General features: G+C 39.0%; 1 protein-coding gene across 1 annotated transcript in view; it reads left to right on the top strand.

The window, feature by feature from the left end:
* The first annotated feature begins 2,366 nt into the window (after positions 1-2,366).
* Positions 2,367-22,437, top strand: part of KIAA1217 (KIAA1217 ortholog) — a 305,804-nt gene continuing 285,733 nt past the window's right edge. Inside the window, exon 1 of the mRNA XM_053467127.1 lies at positions 2,367-2,752. Coding sequence (XP_053323102.1) covers positions 2,656-2,752 — 97 coding nt within the window. The 5' untranslated portion in view covers positions 2,367-2,655. The remainder of the gene's footprint in view (positions 2,753-22,437) is intronic.

Genomic DNA, 22,437 nt, shown 5'->3' with positions numbered 1-22,437 from the left:
AGCAAAAATTCCGTCACTTTATATGGCCATAAATTGCTTATCCCGCTACTACATCAAAGTACCCCATATTGGCGAGTCCGATCTAATTATTCATGGCTAAATTGCTTACCAAGGAGCTGAATCAGTGGCACTGCACCGCATTTTAACCCAGATGAGACGTTCAAGCAAATTAAAGCCTTCTCTGGACACCATTAATGAGGCACCTGTGTGAAAGGAGGGGTTGCTCAACCCTAAAGTTTGGTCAAAAGCTGTAAGTTTGCATAAACAATAAACAGAAACGGGCGCACACATCCTAAAAAGCATAAAAGGCATAAACATTCAGATTCCCGGGTTGCTGCTAGAAAAATAATCACCATTAAGTACACAAAGCAAAACAAGAACTCAGCAAATACCCAGCGAATACCAAAAACAGCTAAGGAATAAATATTGGGGATTCCGTCACACTATATGGCCATATATTCCTTAACCCGTCCCTACGTGAAAGTTTTTAATTGCAATGTTAAAGTTATCTCTATTCTGTGCCAACATGGTTAGATGAATTGAATTGTTTCAAACAATCTGGAAATGTCTGCATTACCATCAAGGACACGCAAGTGGTGGTATAACTCTGTAGTAAGGGCCCCATGCCCTAAAACTATTTGGGCCCCCACCACTCTTTTTTTTCTTTCTTCCTCTCCCCCTCCATACATGACCTATAAGTGTAGACATGCGAAACGGGGCAAAATCAAGAGTTGTGTCCCTGCAGTTATTCCCGGACGTTTTAGTATTTTATGTGGAAACCTCTACCTCCCAGACATATAGAGAACCGGAAAACAGAGCATCGCTTATAATATAATATAATATAAGGGGTAGCAAACCCTTCACAGACGACCCTCCAAATATCTTGGGGTCCGAGCAGTTTATCACGCTGCCCTTGCAAAGTAGTTACCTAGAACTGACTGTTTCAGGTTAATTCCCACAATATCCAATATAATTAATTTTGATATCAAATGAACAATATTAACTAGTATTTGAATTACAGCCTTGGGGGCTTTTTTTTTTTTTACACAAAATTCAGTTATGTCTAGCTTAAAAAAAATGTGGTTTTTACCATCTATGTTCATAAAGACACTAAATCTAAATCACTTTCCAAATCACAGGAATCAATAAGAAATCAATGCGCATAGATATTGGGCCACCAAGTACACGTGGTCCGGAAGTAAATATATTTCTACATAATGTTTATGGTTGGAACTTCCAATTGTTGCCGATAGACAGAAATAATATATCAGTAACAGAAGGCACAGTTATTTAAATCTACTTTATATGCAAGTAAATATACATACCTGCCATTGCCCTCTGCATTGGTAATGTATTATTTTATTTTTATGGCACCAACTGATACTGCAGCGCAGTAAATTGGAGATGTGTACTTGCCTCTGCCATAATTAATCCCCAAGAAAAGAAATGAAGAGCTCTGGTTGCTAAGCATAGGTGCTATATAGAACACACACACGCATGCACACATGCATACACACATGCATTCACGCACACACACACGCATACACACACACACATGCACGCACACACACTGTATATTATACAGTATTATATATATTATATACCGGTATTATACTTATACCTCAAAAGTAAATGAAATACTATCAAAAATTGAAATTTTAACTGAGAAACTATGCAATAGAATAGAACAGATTGTTAACTATTTAACTTTCAGACATTATCACCCTAATAACTGTTTTTGCTTGTTGTACTCATTTTGTTTAAATAAGTAAGTTCCTTTATTCAACACCAGAATTCCAATACAGCTGGTATTTTGGGGCAATTATTTTTGGGGATTCTGCTTCTTGGCTGTAACCTGCCTTTAATTCCCTGAATGGCAGCAGAAGGGCAAAATTTAGAAGCTGACAGCAGATATGGGGGGGGGGTGCTTCCAAAAAGGTTCCACAGCAGCTGTAGAATAAAACATGTCATAAGTGACCCTGAGCATTTACAAAACTTCTTCTTCTTACGTCACTTGCCAGTAATTTCATCAACTGCCAGCCCCCTCTTTATCCCTTAAAATGACAAAGAGCATCTATTACACGAAAAAGTAACCAGCACCCTGACAGTTTTCGTTCCAGGTCACTTCTCAATGGTATTATTTGTTTGCAATTCACTTTTGCCAGTCTGATCTCTGCCACCCCCTACCAGACACAGTGGGCAAAAAAGATGACGTCATGCCTGCAGTCCTTGGGAGATGAGGGTAGAAGAGTGAGCTCCTTGGAGGGGGGCTGGAGATGGGAGCTCCGAACGCCAATCATTCCCTCTCCATTCCTCTTACAGTCACAGGCAATGCACCCTACCTGCCTGCTGCCACTGAGAGCTACAGAGAGCAAAGCCACCTCTCCCTGAGCTCCCCTCCTGCCCCAGACAGGACCACTGTGCTGCCTCCCCTCATCCAGGTGAATTGAAAGTCGTTGCAATAGGGAGAGGAGGGGGAGCCGCGCTGCTCTTTCTGCTGCAGTCCTGCCATGCACGGAGAATTGCAACCCCAATAGAGACAGCAGGGAGGAGAGGCAGCGCAAGCACCCCGCCGGGAGAGGGGGCAGAGAGGAGGGCGCCCGCTCCCTGCCCTCATCCGATCCCCCAAAATCTGGATGCAGGGAGCTGCACCCCATGGACGAGCTGAGACAACCTGGGATGGCCACACACAAGGTCCAGTTCTTCAGCGTGTCTCCAAGGGTCCAAAGACGAGGAAGCCTCAAACTGCCCAGTAAGTCTGCCGACTTTTAATAAAAAAAAAGTTTATGGGAGATTCCGCTAGAGATCTGACCTTGGTCCTCGGAGCTAGAATAGAGCTTCTAGGTTGTTGTTGCCGATAAGCTGTGGATGGTGTTTGTGAACATGTGTGTTCTGACATCAGCTCATCACCTTTTCTCAGAAGACAATCCAATGTCCCAGAGAAGCCCAGATGGGTCATATTTGTAGAGCTAGATTTGGAGTGGATCCCGAGCCAATCAATATAGGATGTGCGATTACCAAGTGGATCAGTTGGAGATCACAGATCTTTGGTAGATCCGCAGGCTGTAGTTTAACTGTGACTGGGGGGGGCATTTCTTATCTCGATTTCAAAGCTCCAGCTCCTCCTGTCTCCTGCAGACAAGCAGTGGAGGAATTGTATCAGGAAAGTTATCAGAGCAGTGATCAGCTGCAGAGGTCAAGGAACATTCTCCTGCAAACAATTACTTCCATTCACTGATCTACAAACTTTAAAGCTAATATCTAGTAAAGATTTCCGAGCCAGATTCTGGCCTCTTAATCATTTCAGTGCCAGACAGAACAAGACACAGTCAAATGGCACTGAAAGGGTTAACCACAATTTTAAGGAATGACATTATTAGCATTTAGCATCTTGCCAGCCTTACTAAATAATACATTATGATATAGTGAACTGTGCAGGGAACATACATTATATATACCGTATATATATATATATATACATACACATATACATTAATTGTGTTTATATATTTGTGCATTGTTTCCACATATGGAATAGCTTAATGTTTGCCGTCTAATATAATAACCTTCTTATTTTATTAGTGACTTCTTATTATGCATGCGCTGCATGGAGAGTAACATTTTCTAGTATTTGCATTCTTTCTTTTTTCCTGAAAGAAAAATATTTCCTGAGCAACCCTGATATGTCAGTCATCAGAGAAACATTTAAAGCCTGAAATGACAATTTTTTCCTAATCGAAAAACAGAAAGGGTTAATTTTTTTATTGCAAAAAGTTGAGGTTAGACAGTGTTGATATATATAGAGAGAGAGAAAGTCAGATAAATAAAGAGATGTAGAGTATGTTGTTAATCGTGCACCTTATATATAATATAGATCCCTTCTTAAAGTCTTGGTTTCTGAGCCTTTTGGATATTGATTTATTGGTAATGTAGGCTAGACGTGATAATATCATGGTATATATATATTATTATACACACACACACATATATATATGTTACTGTGAAAGACCGAAATTGGTGAATGTCGACTTTCACCGGTGAATGTCAACACATACCAAATACGTTGGTGAAAGATCGAATATTTCATTTCATGATATGATATTCGGACACTCACCGGTGAATGTCGACAATCACAGATATGCTCTGGTGGAGGTCGAAAAGAGTACATTCGGACCCTCACCGGTGTATGTCGGAGACAAATAGGCGACTGGCTGTCTCCCGCTGCTGTCAGTCCGTATGCCAAATCCTTTGCTCTGCTGTCAGTCCGTATGCAACTCCCGCCAAATCCTTTGCTCTGCTGTCATTCCGTATGCCAAATCGTTTGTTCTGCTGTCAGTCCGTATGCAACTCCCGCCAAATCGTTTGTTCTGCTGTCAGTCCGTATGCCAAATCCTTTGTTCTGCTGTCAGTCCGTATGCAACGTTTGATGGTGCGAGTAACGTTTTCTACATTTTTTACGACACCCTTATTTATAATCAATGGATACCGCAGTGAATCGTGATCTTTTTCTTGAAAAGTTAAATGCATTAATTGCGGAAAAACGAGAAGACAATTGTTTTTATTTTTCTCAAGAAAAGTACTCTAAAATACTTTCTGAAGTGGTTTCTGCTAAAACTAAGTGCAATACACCTTTGGATTACAGACGATTAAAACGTTTTGATGTTTTAAAAATTAATGATGAAGAGAAGTTAATTGTACCATTAAAACAAGGAGACACGAATATCCAGTATTATGTTACCAATGAGGAATTGTTCAGTATACTATATGAAACTCACACCAGAATAGGCCACGGAGGAAGAACACGTATGCTGAAAGAATTGCAAGTTAAATACAAAAATATTACGTATGAAGTTGTCATGTTGTATTTAAATTTATGCAAACAGTGTCAAATGAAACACAGTGCACCTAAGAAAGGTATTGTTGTGAAACCAATGGTCAGTTCTGAGTTAAACTCAAGATGTCAAGTTGATCTGATAGATCTACAGTCAAACAGCGATGGCGAATATAAATTCATAATGGTTTACCAAGATCATTTAACTAAGTTTGTCCAGCTACGACCTTTGAAAACTAAGAGAGCTGAAGAAGTAGCGCATCACGTTCTTTCAATATTTTTAACATTTGGTGCTCCAGCAATATTGCAATCAGATAATGGTAGAGAATTCAGTAATCAAGTCATATCCGAACTATGCGCTATGTGGAAAGATGTTAAGATAGTCCATGGAAAGCCTCGTCACAGTCAAACACAAGGCTCAGTTGAAAGGGCCAATCAAGATATACAGAATATGCTATCCGCATGGATGAACGATAACGATACAAATAAATGGTCAGATGGTTTACCCTTTGTACAATTTGCCAAGAACACTACATACCACGAAGGAATACGCCAAAGTCCTTATGAAGCCATGTTTGGCGTTAAGGCTAAAAGAGGCATAGCATCGTCTTTTTTGCCTAGCGAACTAATCGCAAATATTGAAACCGAAGAACAACTCAAAGAAATTGCCAATACTTGTGAAACCGAAAAACAGCATGAAGAAACTGTTGATACTTCTGAAAAAAATTTGTGCGGTGGTCTTTCGGAAAACCATATTTCAAGGAAAAATATTGAAGAGGACCTGCATTCTACTACGTTTCCACATCAAGCTCTAACTGGAAAACACGAGTTAATTTCAAGAAAAAGAGCGGCCGCGAAAGAGAATCTTGTACTGCAAGCAAACAAAATGTTACGCACCTCACAAAAACAATTTCCTCCTGCTCAAATTGGCGATAGTGTACGAATACAAGTGCCTGATGTCGACCGTGGTCGTACAGATAGCCGAAATGTGTTAGCGGTTGTTGTTGGGATAGAAGACTCCGACTTCTATAAACTGGCAAATAAAAATGGTACCCTCAAGCAGCTTTACACACGTAACCAGTTCGTAATTTGTAAAGAAAAGTTACTTTCCATAAATGAGATTTCGGCTCAAGAAATTTCGCTGAGAGAAGCAGCTGCAGCTAATTCGAGAAGCGGCGGGCAAGGCTATACACGCTGTCATTGCAAAAGGAAGTGTTCCACAAATAAATGCAGTTGCAAAAGCAAGGGACTTCTGTGTAATTCAAAATGTCATAATAGTTTCAGTTGTTGCAATAAATAAGTTAATGTAGTTGCAAAAGCAAGGGACTTCTGTGTAATTCAAGATGTCATAATAGTTTCAGTTGTTGCAATAAATAAGTTAATGTAGTTGCAAAAGCAAGGGACTTCTGTGTAATTCAAAATGTCATAATTGTTTCAGTTGTTGCAATAAATAAGTTTCTAATCACATAATTGAATCCTTTTATTATCACCCTTGTGATATTTTATCGCCGCTGAAATACGGAGAAGAAAATAGAAATCTCCGACATTCACCATTAGTACTTGGTGAATGTCGACATTGGCCGGTGTAAGTAAGAAATAAGGGTATTTAGCAATTATTTTGGACATACACCAAGCGACTATGTGAATGTTGTGACTTGATTACTGGACATACTGGACATACTGGACATACTGGACATACTGGACATACTGGATTACTGGACATACACCAAGCGACTATGTGAATGTTGTGACTTGATTACTGAATTAGATCTATCAGATCAACTTGACATCTTGAGTTTAACTCAGAACTGACCATTGGTTTCACAACAATACCTTTCTTAGGTGCACTGTGTTTCATTTGACACTGTTTGCATAAATTTAAATACAACATGACAACTTCATACGTAATATTTTTGTATTTAACTTGCAATTCTTTCAGCATACGTGTTCTTCCTCCGTGGCCTATTCTGGTGTGAGTTTCATATAGTATACTGAACAATTCCTCATTGGTAACATAATACTGGATATTCGTGTCTCCTTGTTTTAATGGTACAATTAACTTCTCTTCATCATTAATTTTTAAAACATCAAAACGTTTTAATCGTCTGTAATCCAAAGGTGTATTGCACTTAGTTTTAGCAGAAACCACTTCAGAAAGTATTTTAGAGTACTTTTCTTGAGAAAAATAAAAACAATTGTCTTCTCGTTTTTCCGCAATTAATGCATTTAACTTTTCAAGAAAAAGATCACGATTCACTGCGGTATCCATTGATTATAAATAAGGGTGTCGTAAAAAATGTAGAAAACGTTACTCGCACCATCAAACGTTGCATACGGACTGACAGCAGAACAAAGGATTTGGCATACGGACTGACAGCAGAACAAACGATTTGGCGGGAGTTGCATACGGACTGACAGCAGAACAAACGATTTGGCATACGGAATGACAGCAGAGCAAAGGATTTGGCGGGAGTTGCATACGGACTGACAGCAGAGCAAAGGATTTGGCATACGGACTGACAGCAGCGGGAGACAGCCAGTCGCCTATTTGTCTCCGACATACACCGGTGAGGGTCCGAATGTACTCTTTTCGACCTCCACCAGAGCATATCTGTGATTGTCGACATTCACCGGTGAGTGTCCGAATATCATATCATGAAATGAAATATTCGATCTTTCACCAACGTATTTGGTATGTGTTGACATTCACCGGTGAAAGTCGACATTCACCAATTTCGGTCTTTCACAGTAACATATATATATATAAATATATACGGTATACAGTGTACAGTGTATACACACACACTCAATATACACAATTACGTCTAGTTGTTAACTACTAAAAGGAATTACCAAACTGTCCTCAGATAAAACTTATTGGTCTGGGATGTTCTCCAGCTGCCTCATCTCTTAGTGTAGCTGCACCACATGAGATAGGTTATCATTAAATAATCGCTACTTTAGGATCAGCAGAGTGCAGCCAAAGGAGCGAAGGAGGCCTGGAGTGAGAATTACCGGACAGATTTCCGCTTGACGGTTTCCGTCTGTCTGTAATTTAGTTTCCTGAGCCATGAAGTAGACCGGACACAGTCCATGTAACGCCACGTCCTGGCTGTATCATCACATCAGAAAAGTAAACTGAAAATAGTCTTACAGTGAAAGCCATTATTTATCATTACAAAAAAGGTTTTTTTTTTTTTTTTGGTAAATTCAAAGGCACTTTTCCATTTTGACAAAACATTAATTGCACTCTTAAGTATGCTCATCCCTGGGAACTTTTAGGCTCTGGCTAGCTGGAGCCTATCCTTGCGGTACGAAGCCAGGACTGCCCGCTCACATCAGTGGGTGGTCCTGCTGACATCGCAGGGGGTCTCACAGAGGTCGATGGGTGTTCGTGTTGATGTTTTGGGACCCCCCCCAAAGGATTCGGCTCTGGACCCGGAGAAGTGGCGCATTTCCCAGAGTTCCAGGATTCAGGCCTTGAACCGGAGAACCGGAGAAGCAGTGCTCACCCGGCAATCTTTGGTTCAAACCCTGAGAGTTCCCAGGTATGCTGATTAGTTTCTATGGCAACAACCTATCAGTGCCTGCTTTTGTGCCACATGACAAGTAAGTCTTTCTGCTAAAATAAAAAATCTGTATAATTTCCGGGAAAGGTTCTAATAATCATATGACTAATGCTGCTTTTAGATATATAAGTGTTAAAGGCAGCAGAGTAGGTGGAAAACATCGTGACGTCTCTATTAACTTTATCAATCAGCAACTACCCAAAATATATCATTTCACATTTTCAGGAGACATCTTGCTGTCAAATCTGAAACATTAATAGCGTTTTGTTTTGAGTTCCGTTTCCTTCGTCATAATTCCGTCTAACTAACGGCAAGTCATAGCACAGACCAATGTGTCATACTCTCAATCTGTTCTAGAATAATACTGTATAATTAGGCCAAGCAAAGTGTATTATTTTATTATATCAGTATGATAAGGGTTGTATTATCTACTTAGAAAGAAGATTTCTGGCGGATGTTTTAAAATATTTGCCTTATTTATGATAAACAGGCGTACAATAAGTAGAAGCCCTGCATAGCCCAAAACTCGGTATGGATCTGGTGAGAATATAAACCAAAACTTTTGGAAATTATGGATGCAATGTAATAAAGTTGGATTTTCTAGCCCATTTTTATTATTGTAATTATCCTTAGAATTATTTACTTTATTTGGAGCAGCTTTATGTATAATATATAGTTATTGGCACTATTTTTCACTAAAGGCCTCTAGAGTTTACAGATACAGCTATTGGTTTAACAAAAATAATATATGACAAAAAATTTAATCCGTTTTTATAAATTAAAAAAAAAATATTTGGAAGAGATGTTTTCATTTTTTTAATCGTGAAATTCTGAGAATTCTGCAAAAAATAATAAAAAAATATTTTTTTATCACAATTTATGAAAGAAAAGATTTTTGTACCAAATCAACTATAAGACACAATCAAATGTCATGACTCTCAAATCTATGAAACTCATTATCTGTGGCAGAAAACTGAGCAATAAAATCAATTTCACAAAATAGTTTCTCTAATGTTTCGAGCATGGCTTGTTGGGCAAGATCGGAATGACATTTTCTGTAAGGTTAAGTTTGAGGTTGTTTTTAGGGATGTGCACTGATTTATGCTGCACCTTATACATACCTCCAAACAGTCCCAGTGTCTGTAGGACAGTCCCGATTTTTTGGCCATGTCCCTGGTCGTAAATCAGGTCTGTGCTATTGCAGTGCAGACCTCCATTGCAGCTACCACCTGGCCTCGTTGCAAGGCTCTAAAGCTGATTGACGTAATGTAGCTTTTTGGGTAAAGCTTTTTCTGGTACTAGCCTTACGAGTCCCCACCTCTTGCCACACCCCCCCAACACAGTCCTGATTTGGACCCCAGAAATGTTGGTGGCTGGACTTAGAAAACTGCTATAGAAAGGAAAAGGCCAGATGCCACTGATGTGATATATGCCAACGGCAGCTGGATATGTGCGGCCATATGCCACGATATGCCGCATTCAGACATATCTACCCAGCTGGCAGCTGCACACTGAAGGACCTGATCCACCACCTGAGCTGTGGCCAAGGAAAGTGCGCTGCGCCATTGGCCACTAGCCCACCTTGCATTTGCCTGTTGTGCCAGGTGGCTAGTGTGGGTCTGGTGACATTATTATTAAATTCAGGCCAACGTACAGGGAATTACTAACTTAACTGATTTATAGTAATGAAACAACATACTGCCATTAGTAACATGAAATACAGATGTATCAGTCCACAATATTATGTATATAGAGTGATTCTGGAGCAAAGTTTTTAAACTGGAACAATAAGCAATAATAGTCCATTAGTTGGTGGTAACTGTTTACACATTTCCCATTCTGCATAGAATATAACTCTGACATTCAAAGAATAAAACGTATGTTTGATAATGTTTGATCGTAGTATTTACAAGATGTTTTATGGCAGTATGTTTTGCTTCTTGATGTGCATGCATTGTCTATAGTCCAGGCATTTGGAGAATCAGAGCTTTGCTACCCAACTGGTACACCACGGTTCACACTTTTATGGGGTTAATTATTGGTCTGCATTCTCTAGAATCCTTCAGTTTTGGGAGGTAGAGACAGGTCTCTGAGGATCCACATAGCGCCACTTATTGATTGCTAAATTAGAAATTATATTACATTTTCCATGCACAACTGGCACCAGGGAGCTGCGCTTCTTTTGCTTACTAATGCAAGCATAAACAGACTTTCCAGCAACAAGAAATACAAAGTAAGGAGAATTTCCAATGTTAGTGGAATCAGCTTAACCAATTTCATTTTACTGTCCAGATAAATGTTGACTTTGATGGGGCGGCAGCCTGGGGACTTAAGTTGGCCCTGGCTTTTTAAGGTGCTTGCTTAGGGATGCTACCCTTGGGTCAAAAAGTAAGACTTCGGAATGTCCCAGCCAAATGCATACGTCTGCACATGACACACTCACCTCCTGTCAGATCCTGCTTACAATATCAATCAGTGGCATAAATACTCCCATTGGTTTCATTGGAAGTACTTTACTGCCGCTGATTGACAGCTTAAGCAGCCAATCAGTAGCAAGAAATTTCAGATCATATAGACAGAAAGAAGGTTTTGAACCATGGATACAAATTCTGTGTCGGGTAAGTGTTTTATTTTTTATCATTTTGGAAGAATGCATCTCAAGGTACATACTTATGTAAATGAGTCTGTTAGCTATAAGAACCTTATAACCAGGAATAGGTAAGGTCGTGCATTACGGGGCATATTGTTTCCCCAAAGGCAACTATGACTCTACATGCTTTGCTATGGACAGTGGTGTCTGGGCATAGACCCATAGGAACCTGTGATGAATCATTGTCTTCTTTCTTATTTTAGCCAAAATATTTCCTACATTTTGTTCTGAATCATTCCCTTTCAGTCTTAACCCCTTCGTTACTATGCCCGTACATGTACAGGCTCACAATGCATTGTTCTTAATGGGTTTGTCAGTCTGCATTTAATAGACATCTCGCTCATCTCTCTTAGTTGAACGCTGAACACTTATGACACTGATCTGACCCATTGATAAGTCATTCCTCTTGAGATCATGTAGAGACCAGATAGGAGACAACATATTTGAACACATTTACCGCTCTATTATTACTGAGAAACAGTGAAGAAAGCAGACACACCTATTGCAAAGACCTTACCAGTTCTCATATTACAGAGAGTGGGAACCACATGCAGATGGAATGAGCCTGATGTAGTCTACTGACAAGTTTTCCATTTGGGAAGCACCTTGCAGTAGACGGCAGTAAATCTGAGGAGCATATAACTCATGCAGATGTGTGGTGCTAGAGGCTCAAGCAGACATTCAAAGTTGGTCTGAAAACAACCAGGGGCCAAAAACTGACAAGAGAACACAAGATTATAGAGAATTTGCAAAAACCCAGTCCTGTGTTTACAAATCCAGAGGCAAAGGGTTATTATGGAGGGAAAAGGCCATAAAGGAGCAGTTGAACAGGGTCAGGAATAGAGCATAGTAAGAATTCAAGCCCAGGGTCATAACCAGAGAGCCAGTTCTTACAGGGGCTTAGCGAGAGGCCAGGTCCAAGTTACAAGCCAAGAGTCAAACCAGAAGAGCCAATCTAATAGGTATGGGACAAGGTACAGATAATGGTAAGGGTCAGAGATAAGGTCAAGTGCAGAATCAGGTTCAGGTAACAGAAACCAAGTTGCTGCAGGCGACACCGAAACAACAACTCAGCACCTTGAGAATGGAGCCCGTTCTTTGAATAGCCAAAGCCCAGACCCTAGCAGACACTAAAAGTAATTGAACATCTGCCCCATTTAAGAGACACATTTCTTCTCATGAAAGCACCAATAGGGAGTCTTAGATCTGACCACAGCAGTGTAGAATAGGTCAGCTCCAGACTGTGTGACGCTGAGAATCTGCCCCTTCACCCTGAGACTGGGGCAAAAACCCTGAGATTTAAGTTCAAACCCTAAGAATTCCCAGGTATGAGACTGGGGCTTTTCACCATGTGGATCACCATATGCTGCAGAGGTAACTCTGGTTCCTGAAACGTTCTTACCTTTTTTTTTTTTTACTATAATAATTAAACTTGAAATTAATTTATATTTCAAGAGAAACACGAAATGTTTTGCTGTGTTATCACTGTACGGAAATGTTAATTTTAGTTTTAGATTAGTCAATTAAACACCTTGTCGTAATATTTAAAAACGCTCTGAATTAAACACTTTTACCAATACATCTTAAGATGCCTTACTTCTCTCCTCTGCTCGTGTGATCATCCTATAATCAATCTTCCTCTTCTTATTTTTTTTGCTGCTCATTTCAAACATATCCAGTTTTACAACTTTAATTTTAGCTGAAGCCATAAAGAGGCAGTCTATCCAGAGAAGAGTAACAAGACAAATAAGTTACACGAGAGGCTTGAAATTATTATTAAAAATATCTTAAAATGATTAAATTTTAAAATAGATTTATCATGGGCTCCGAGGAGACTCTCTTGATTATTTTTTCCAGCATGTGCAGACTTTTGTTTTCAGGAGCAGTGATAATACAGCTTGACTTATGTTGAACACAAAGGTGAGATGAATTTAAGGGGTTTAGTTTTAGGCAGTCTGGAGAAATGCGAATGAATGTCCTTTCACGAGGTAAGCAAAACAATTTTCCCAGCCACTGTATCTCTGGGAATAGTAATGTAACCTCTTTAATAGCCTCGGAAAAAAATGTTTCAACTTCCACACTTCTTCATCCTAACGTCACCTTCAAGTTTTAAGTTTCAAACTTACTTTTACAAAAAATGTCTAACCTGGGATTCATTTTATAATGAATATATTTTTCCAATCTGGACATGACCCAAGAAGATTCAGTACAGCTTGTTCCAGTTCAATAAGGTAGCTACCATTAAATGTCAATAAAAGCTACTATAGTCATTTTTCTAGTCTGTTAATAATATCCCATTCCGGATTCTAGTATGAATACATTGAATTGTGGTCCCTATTTCATGCAGGCTTCCTGCCAAGCACTCCAGAACATAAATGGTACAGATGGATGGAGAGAAGAGTGGGTATAAACGCTTATATCTCATGGTATAAAGTGCTTTAAAACCATCGTATCAAGCAGAACATTTTTTTACGTATCATCAATATTTTGTATAACATATGGCACACAGGGGCTCTGAATATCATATTCTTTCCGAACCTTGCATCTTGTTTAAAATGATTTTTTTTTTTAATATTACTTTTCTAGTGGAGTTGGCCAAATTATTGTAATTTATTTGTGAAGCATCACTGTATTCCCGAGAGCGATACATTAGGGAGAACATAAAACGTTAGGAATCTGCTGAAAGCTGATGGTTTGGTGAGAAAATATTATCTGAGCTCCTTGGATTAATAAAACATGAACGTCAAAAGAATGCAAAAGCATTACTCTATTACATGACTTATGTGTTTATAATGAGGAGTGGAAGTTACTGGCATATTGTTTAACAAATTGCTTAAATTGTAATAAGTTGTCTGAATAAGAGACATTTTAAATATGACTGTAATATGTCACTAATTCTTCATAATTGTGTTCCGTACAGACCACCACTGATTGATGCATATTAAAGTACTTTGAAAGTACCTTCGCATGAATTATGCAGCTTTATGGAGGAAAATAAGTAAATAAATCACCTTTAGAAGAAGCTGCAGTTCCAGAGCATTTTGGGGCATGGTGGTTGTTGTGTGCTGCACAATACGTACAGAATAAGTAATGAATACAGGAAACACATTCACAGGAACTATTATTGTCTTTTATTATCTATTATTTCAAGGTGTGATATAATGAGATACATTGTGTGTGTGTTAGAATGAATGTATGTGAGTGTTAGATAAGCATGTGCAGTTGTTAGGGAAAGTTTGTTTAAGACATGGCTTTTTAAACTTTTCCCAGTTATTCCTAAATATATCATTCCATTTGCACTTGACTTTTTGTAATTTCTTGCACCTTTTACACTTATTTCGGTTTACTGAACACTTGTAAATATGTTGTTATTAGAGGCAAATTGTGAGTCAGAGAGACCCGAACACAATGTTTCTTCTGGCTTTTTAATTTATGCCCTTTTTTTATTTATGAACAAGGAATGGTGGCGGTGAATTTCAGTCTATTCTATATCATTAACTGGCAGAGGTTGGCGAAAGGGATTCCTGTTCAATAAATAATGTGCTAACAGAAGAGCTGTGCTTTCAACTCCTTAACTTCACTATACATTACGAAAGTCCAACCCCAGTGAGCTTCTGCTGCAGGAAGAACTCGGCCCTGTAAAATGTATAGTTAGATTAGTGAGATTTCTTCAGTTTCCTCATGGATGGATTATACATTATACAGGGCCAGCTCAGCCCTTCGTGCTGGAAATACTTGCCATTGTTGACTACTCATAATAAATAGTGAGGAGAGGGAGCTTAAAGCACAACTCTCCTGCCAAGACGCCCTTCAGTAAATTAACCCCAAAGTGTCTGTGGCAAGTCTTGTGGAAGTCACTGGTGCACAGCAGTAGTGCGGCTATTTAACCAGGCAGCCATTGGCCTCCTTATTAAATTACTCTCCTCGTGTTACTTTAAATGACATGTTTTCTTAGGTTACAGCTCTACAGCCAAAAAATAAAAAATAATGTAAATTCAACATTATATTATAAATTCAATTTACATATTAAAGGCAATACCTTTTGTCCAATTGTTGTTTACTGAGAGTGTAGTGGATACATCGAACCGCCACCCATCAGAAGGGGTAGAGGCTAATAGGCATAAAGCGATCCTGAATCTAAGACACGGCCAAGGACCAAAAGATCCATGTTTATTTACCAGTACTTCTACACTATTCTGCATTTGCCCTGACGTGAGTATACTGCTCTCTAGTGGTAGCACATTTCTGTACAATCCAGTGTTCTATAAAAATACAGAGCTGTGGATCGTGGATTCCAAATTTAAGATAATGATTTTTATTTATTTATTAATTGGGGAGCACAATTCACACAGTATGACATATTACAAACCCAAAGCGAGCCCAGCCAATACATAACGTACAGAGGTCCACATGATCCGTTTATTTGAATTTCTCTGATGTTTAATGGCCTGAGCTCATGGCACGCTATAAATACTGGTTACAAAAGCAGACACTGATTCTGATTTTCTGACTCATATCACAGGAATATATGATATAAGCCTGCAAGTCAGAAACCATTAACATCTTCATTACCAGTAAGTAGGACACACAGGCATGCATGGATGTAGTGAAGTAGAAATTTAATTTTAAAGAGATCATTTCTAATAAGAGATGTGGCTAAAATCAGGTATAATTATGAAATATGTTCTCAAACTGCTCTTACCCAAGGTAATATTTTACAAATATGCTTCACATCTTCAATTGACCCTTAAATCCTGTACCTTTTACGCCTTGAACATACTTCTTGTATGGGAAGGGTTAATGTGTTTTCAAACTCTTTTCAAAGTGTCAATATCCTTCTGGAGATGGTTTCTCTAGAGCTTTACACAATACTCCAGGTGTGGTCTGACCAGAGATCTGGAGTAATAGTGGCAGAACCATCTCCCTCTTCCTGCTACTCACGAGTCTTGCTATACAATCACTTGTTGATACCTTAGTATTTAGACATTTTGAAATATCTTTAATAAAAATATTAAAAAGTACGGGTCCTAATGCTGACCCCTGAGGTAAAAAAAATCCTTCTTCTGCACAGGGCCGGCCCTATAATGGGGCAGACTGGGGCAATTGCCCCAGGCGGCACTTTAGAAGGGGCGGCACTTTGCCGCCCCAAGCGCTTTTTTTTTGTTTTTTTTTGAAGCGGAGGAGAGAGAGAGGGGCACCGAGTGGTTTTCGCTTACCCGCTCGGCGCCCCTCTCTCTCTCTCCTCTGCGGCGAGTCTCCCTGTTCGGTCTCGGTGCCGGCTTGTAATGCAGAGCGCCGGAAGTGACGTCAATTTCCGGCGCTCAGCATTACAAGCCGGCACCGTGGCAGAGCAGGGAGACTCGCCGCAGGACTGTTTAAAGGTAAGTACCGGGGGGGGGATCGTAGATTATGGCGTCGGCGAAGTTTAAAATGCCGCCCCCCCCGGCGTCGGCGGGGGGGGCGGCGTTTTAAACTTCGCCCCAGGCGGCGTTAAGTCTTCGGCCGGCCCTGCTTCTGCAGATACACCATTAACTACAGTTTGACATGGTCTTACTTCAATAAACATGTGCTGTTTCTGATCTTGCCACTCCTTTACATCCAGCAAGTAGACACAATGTGAAACGTCAGCGATGTCTGCCCTTCTTTGGCCTGGTCGTATGTGCATCCATGTGGCCGTACCAGTGGCCAGACTGGGGATTAAAAGCGGCACCATTACTTTAAGGCCTATGGCCGATACCTAAATGCAACTGCCTGCTGGATACATGCGACTGCGCAATATGCTCTTACATTGACAGATATATTTAAAAAAATTTCTTCAATTCAATATGGTGAACACTATTACAAAAAATGCCTGAAACATTATGACAATTAGGAAAATCCTACGACTAGGACTATTCTCTAAACGTTATTCCCATTCCTGCATTTCTTTATCATTTTTATATTGTCACATGAATGTATTAGTATTTGAAATGTGTTTTCTTCAAAGTTGCTGATTTGTTCTAAATAATCCTTCTAAGCCTAATAAATCTTTGTGTGTTAATGTACAAAAAACACAGAGCTTCATGACCTGGGGTTATACAGAATATTTTTTCACCCTCTCACTTGCTATCTAATTATTGGTCAGAGTATTTAAATCAATTCTATTGGATTTATATATATTAAATGAACTGTTTCACGTACAGTTTTTGTTAGCATAAAACACCATCTGGTCCTGCACCGGCTGTATCTCAGAGCATTGATTAAATATTCATGTCTTGCCAGTAGATGTCACTGTTAATGATTCTACAAAATTTCCCATAAAATGCAGATTTCCAGTGTGTTTTGTGTGTGATTAGTTATTAACTGGATAGCCAGACACCTCTTCAATACTGCAAAATAGTTGAATGGCTACATTCAAAACCAACAAATTAAAACTGTAATTTTTCCCTTTGATTTCCCTGTAGAAATTTGAGGGAAAAAAAAACAAAACTTCAATCATACCTTACAAGTTGCTTAGCAAAGGATTCTGGGTAACATACACCTATTAGTACAGTATGAGTAATAAAATAAGCCACCACTTTTGTTTAGTAATTTGGGAGTAGTCAACTTGCTCTTGTGGAGTTCAAGATAAAAGTGAGCATTTAATTAATGAAAATATTTTGGTGGCAATTCTAAGAGAACCTTGCTTTATCATATTATGGTTTGCTGGCCATGTTTAACGCAATGTGGCAAATCTTCAGACCAAGAAAAGATTATATAATTAAAGAAACATACAGTATTTGTACTATAATCAGGATGTCCTTAGCATGATCAAAGAATGGCTAAAGAATTGAATTCACTTAAGCCTAGGTCTGCAGAAGAGGATGTAGGACCATTGCTAAATTTAAGCCAAGGCAATTTTATAACGCATAGTGAAGTTGGTAAGTTGAAACAAGTCCCCTGCAGAGTCGCCTGCAAACTCCTGCCTTAGTGAATAAACTCCAACGTCTTTTCTTTCTATCTGAATAAATCACATTTGAGGAGACCCAGAAATCACACGATTCTGTTGTTTTCTGAAGGCACATATAACATCGTTTGTATTTGTGTATTGGTGGGTGCTTGCTTGCCATTCTTCCCTTGGTAGACTACCCGGAGATCTCCCTTTTTTGGGGAGGGGGTTTGTACAGGTATGGGACTAGCCTCAGACATGCTTTAGAGGGTAAGGAATGGCAGATAATTGGGCAGTCAGTGTGTGGTGAGTGGGCATGGTCCAACACCACCCCTCTGCCTATAGAAGAGACTGACCTGGAGACCCCAGAAAGCAGGGCTTCACTCCAGGTCAGACCCAGAGAGATCCTTACTGCAGGTCATTAAACATGGATTTGTTCACCTTAATATGAGATGCAGCCAGGTTTATAGACATGATACATTTCATGTATGAATATACAAAGCGAGAGAGGTCACTCTGCATTGTCAATCCAAGCGAGCTTCTGCTATGGTAGAGTTGCAGAGTTAGTGGTAGACTCTATGTACCATACAGCACCTTTGAGAAAAATAAAGCCATTATATGGGAACTAGAGAATATCAAATTTTCTTTATAGAGTGCCAGCAGATGTTGTTGCTGTATTAAGGGCACAGCCCAATGGGCTTCTCCTTCAAGGAAAGATGAAGCGTCCTAAAACTTTAACTTTACTGAGAGGACGGTGGATGGGTGGTAAGTGTCTCTGTAAAAGAGGTAGAGTTTAACACAATAAGGGAATTTAAACATGCATGGAATAGGCATATGGCTATCCTGAATCTAAGACGAGACCAAAGACTGATTAACGAATGATTAAGGCAGAATTGATGGACCAAATGGACCTTATCTGCCCTCAAGTTCTATGTTTCTGAATGTACGCGTATAATGTTTATAGCAGAAAGCAGAGTAAATAGTACAGGATTAAAACATGCTGTATGTACATATTTATTTGCGAATATCAAGATATTAAATGTAACGGCATAAATATCCTGCTGTCAAGTTGTTCCAATGCATTTCAAGACAAATTTTTTTTCTGTCTATAAATGCTGTCTTAATTTCAGCTTAATTTACATAATTAAAAACCATGAATTAAGATGCATATAATTAAAAGGCATTTTTTTCCCTACAATCGTATGTGATTTGTTTGATTTATTGCCTGCAAGCATCCATTAGTATGAATCGGCTTGAAGGGCACTCTGTAGAACGTCAGCAGGAGATCATGCAACAGAAGTCTTATGTTTCTTCATCAAACCTTTGTGACTTTGAGCCCCCTGCATCCAGTCCTCCGGGCTAACTCATCCAGGTTACAGTAATTTCATATTCACAGGAATGAAGTTCCTCAATTGATGGAAGCCATGCAATAATTGTTTTATGTAATTAAGGTATATCTGTATCAGTTTCTGAAAACTTGGTGTGTCGTTGGCCTTCAGGAGATCAGAGTAAATGAAAGGCCAATATTATGGAATTTTCTTTTAATATACATACTATAAAACTATTCTATATGTTTCGTTTTTAAAGATTCCTTTTCTTTAAATACTACAGGTTAAACGATATAAATGCTTATTCATCCAGAGCTGCAAAATCCATTAGACTTATAATACTTCACAGCCAGGGGCTATTTTTCATTTCTTTAGAAGAAAAGTTTCTTATTAAATCTGTTATAAGGAAATGTTATATTCATTCTCTTCTACAGGCCCTGTCTATATCTATTTATCAATCCTTTTGTCTACCTATTCAAGGCCAGTCTTAGTGCCAGGTGACTCGAGCAGCTGCCCGGGGCACCTGGAAAATGGGCTGCTTCAGCCATACCTGGGAACTCTCCAAAGTTTGACCAGGGATCTGTGGGTCAACCACTGCATCGCAGGATCCGACGATCAGTTTTTTTCTCTCCAGTATGGCTCCAGCAGTCACCATTCACCCCAAAAAGATGCCTCCACCGTACAATATAGATGTAGGTTTGGTGCCTGTCTTGGGTCTACTACTTGTATTACTACTTGTATGTAATGTAAATTTATTAGATTTATATTTTCCGGCTCTGACGTTCCCCAAGGGTACAATCGAGGCATTGCACTTTTTTGTGAAGACTTCCCTTTGACCTTAATTAAGCATGACTCTTGCAGACACAATTTTTTTTTCCTACATGGCATGACATTCCATTATATGTATACAGTGCCAGCGTATTCCATAGCGCTATTACAGTACGCACAAGAGAGCTTCTTTGGAGGTGGTGGGTCATGGCTGAAATGGAAGGTGTGAGGTTTGGAACATGACAGCAGGAGCTACATCATGTAGGACTGAGGCATTGTGTGATTGTACTGTGTGGTAGCGACATCAGGGCAGAAGGAGAGGTATTAGGTGTAACCCTTAATTGTAGTGGGTCAAGGTCACAGGGGGTTCTATAAGGTCATTTGGTGGTCATCCCTGTGTGTGGGGCAAGTGGTCCACTGCGAAAAACTAAAGGAAGAGGCGAGGGATAACAGTTTATAGACTCCAGGGGAAGAGAGGTTGTTGATAGGCATTGAGAGGGAATCGTACAGGAGAGAAAGTGAGAGAGTCATTCAAATAAAACATCTTGTTTTGTGTTAATTTCCCCTTTTTCTGTTTCACTTCTATTTTTTTACCCACTCTCAGTAAGAGGTATGCATAGCTCTATATAAGTAGCCTTGAAATGGTTAACATGGAGCTTCCTGCTGACTTTCAGGCTGATGCCATGTTTAATACATGATTTCTCAAGAACATATTTGATCAATACAAGTTAGACACCTAGAATTCAACTGGGAACTGGTTACCTACCATATCGACGCACTTCAAAGATACGAGCTCTGCTACTGTATGTGTTTGAAAGTACTTACATTTTTACCACACCGTCCAGTAATTATGTCGCACTTTGAAACCAACAGTGTGGTTTATTTAACTGATTAGCACATCTTCCTTTAATGTCTTTGGTGGATACAAACTGATGAATTCCATTTGGTTTTTCAATTCATATCTGTTTTTTTGGTTGACGGCAATAAAGCAATGAGGAATTTTTTATTAAAATCTCTTGTCCCCCTTACAAATCTTAATAATCTGGTGGCATCTCCTATAAACCCATTATTTGGGGCAAGTTGCGATTTTCGAGTACTGTCCGGCTGCCCCCTGAGCTGTCCTGGTTTTGCAGGTAGTAGGGATGATGGGCCGGTTAGGGAGATTCTCTCATCTCAAGCTGTGAAATCGATGTGCTGTTGATTTTAGGAACATATGATTGTTCCTAAATTGTAAGAAATATATTCATCTGCAGGTTTCCTTCAGAAACATTAAAACAAAGTCGGGGAGTTCCAAAGTCGTTACTGTGTTATATGTTTATCAGTATATGGCGCTACAGAGAATAGAACAAATGAATCAATAAATAAATTTAATCTAGAAATGTATAGTAAGTCGTATATGTATGTGTTTTAGGGGAAGGTCTCTGCAGATGCTCAATTCTCGGTTCAATATTCCCCATTCAGGGGCAAGTTGGTGCAAATAAACTTTTTTTTTCCCGAACTATGCTTTAGGGTCGTAAAACATTATGTGCAAATGTTATTTTATATATCAGCTGCTTCTAGTATGTTTATTTATAAAAAAAATACCTTTACTACACGGTATTAAGAGGGGGTATGTTTTAGAAGAAGCTCTGATATTCTCTAGATGAATAGAGAGGTATATTCTATTTATCAAGCTGTTCTCCAATGTTTTTAAGATAGAAGTGTTGTAAAACATGGCTCATTTTAGAATTAAAGCGAAAGCACGAAGCTCCCTTGTATACCAGCGAAGCAGACGGCTGTTGGCAGTGAATTTTGCATTCGTACATGAAAGAAAGGCACAGAATAAGCCAACTCATTGCTTAACAAAACAGCACTTCTAACACTCCGAATGAATACCGTTATTATGATTTTATCCTTTCCAAGCACTGAATAATAATATAAAATACGATGATTTGGATACAATAAATGTCATCAGATAAAAAGAGCTATTAAATAAGAATGCGCTGTTTCGAAAGCCACACAATGAAATTATGTAAAATTGGCTACAATGCCTCTTATTTAACACTTTCTCGTAAAAAAGATGACCTTTTACTGCAGCGTGGTAACTTACACTAAAATAGAACGGTTTTCAGTAACATTCTGTTATCTGCATTAAATGATATCTATCATCTACATCAATCTATTATATGATTGATTGTTAAAAGATGCTTAATTTGTATAATTTGTACGATTGATTTACAGGTTTGGTCTCATTTGTAAGTGATTTCATTATTTGATTATTATAACACAGCATACTCTGATGAATGAAATGATACATATATATACATACATATATATGGGGTTACACAGAATAGAACAAAAGGGTCAATAATGTAATTGAAACGAGAAATGTGTAGTAAGCAGAT

This window comes from Spea bombifrons, chromosome 5, assembly GCF_027358695.1.
Source record: "Spea bombifrons isolate aSpeBom1 chromosome 5, aSpeBom1.2.pri, whole genome shotgun sequence".
In the NCBI taxonomy this organism is placed as follows: domain Eukaryota; kingdom Metazoa; phylum Chordata; class Amphibia; order Anura; family Pelobatidae; genus Spea; species Spea bombifrons.
The sequence above is the reverse complement of the archived record's forward strand: the minus strand, read 5'-3'. Positions and strand labels throughout refer to the sequence as shown.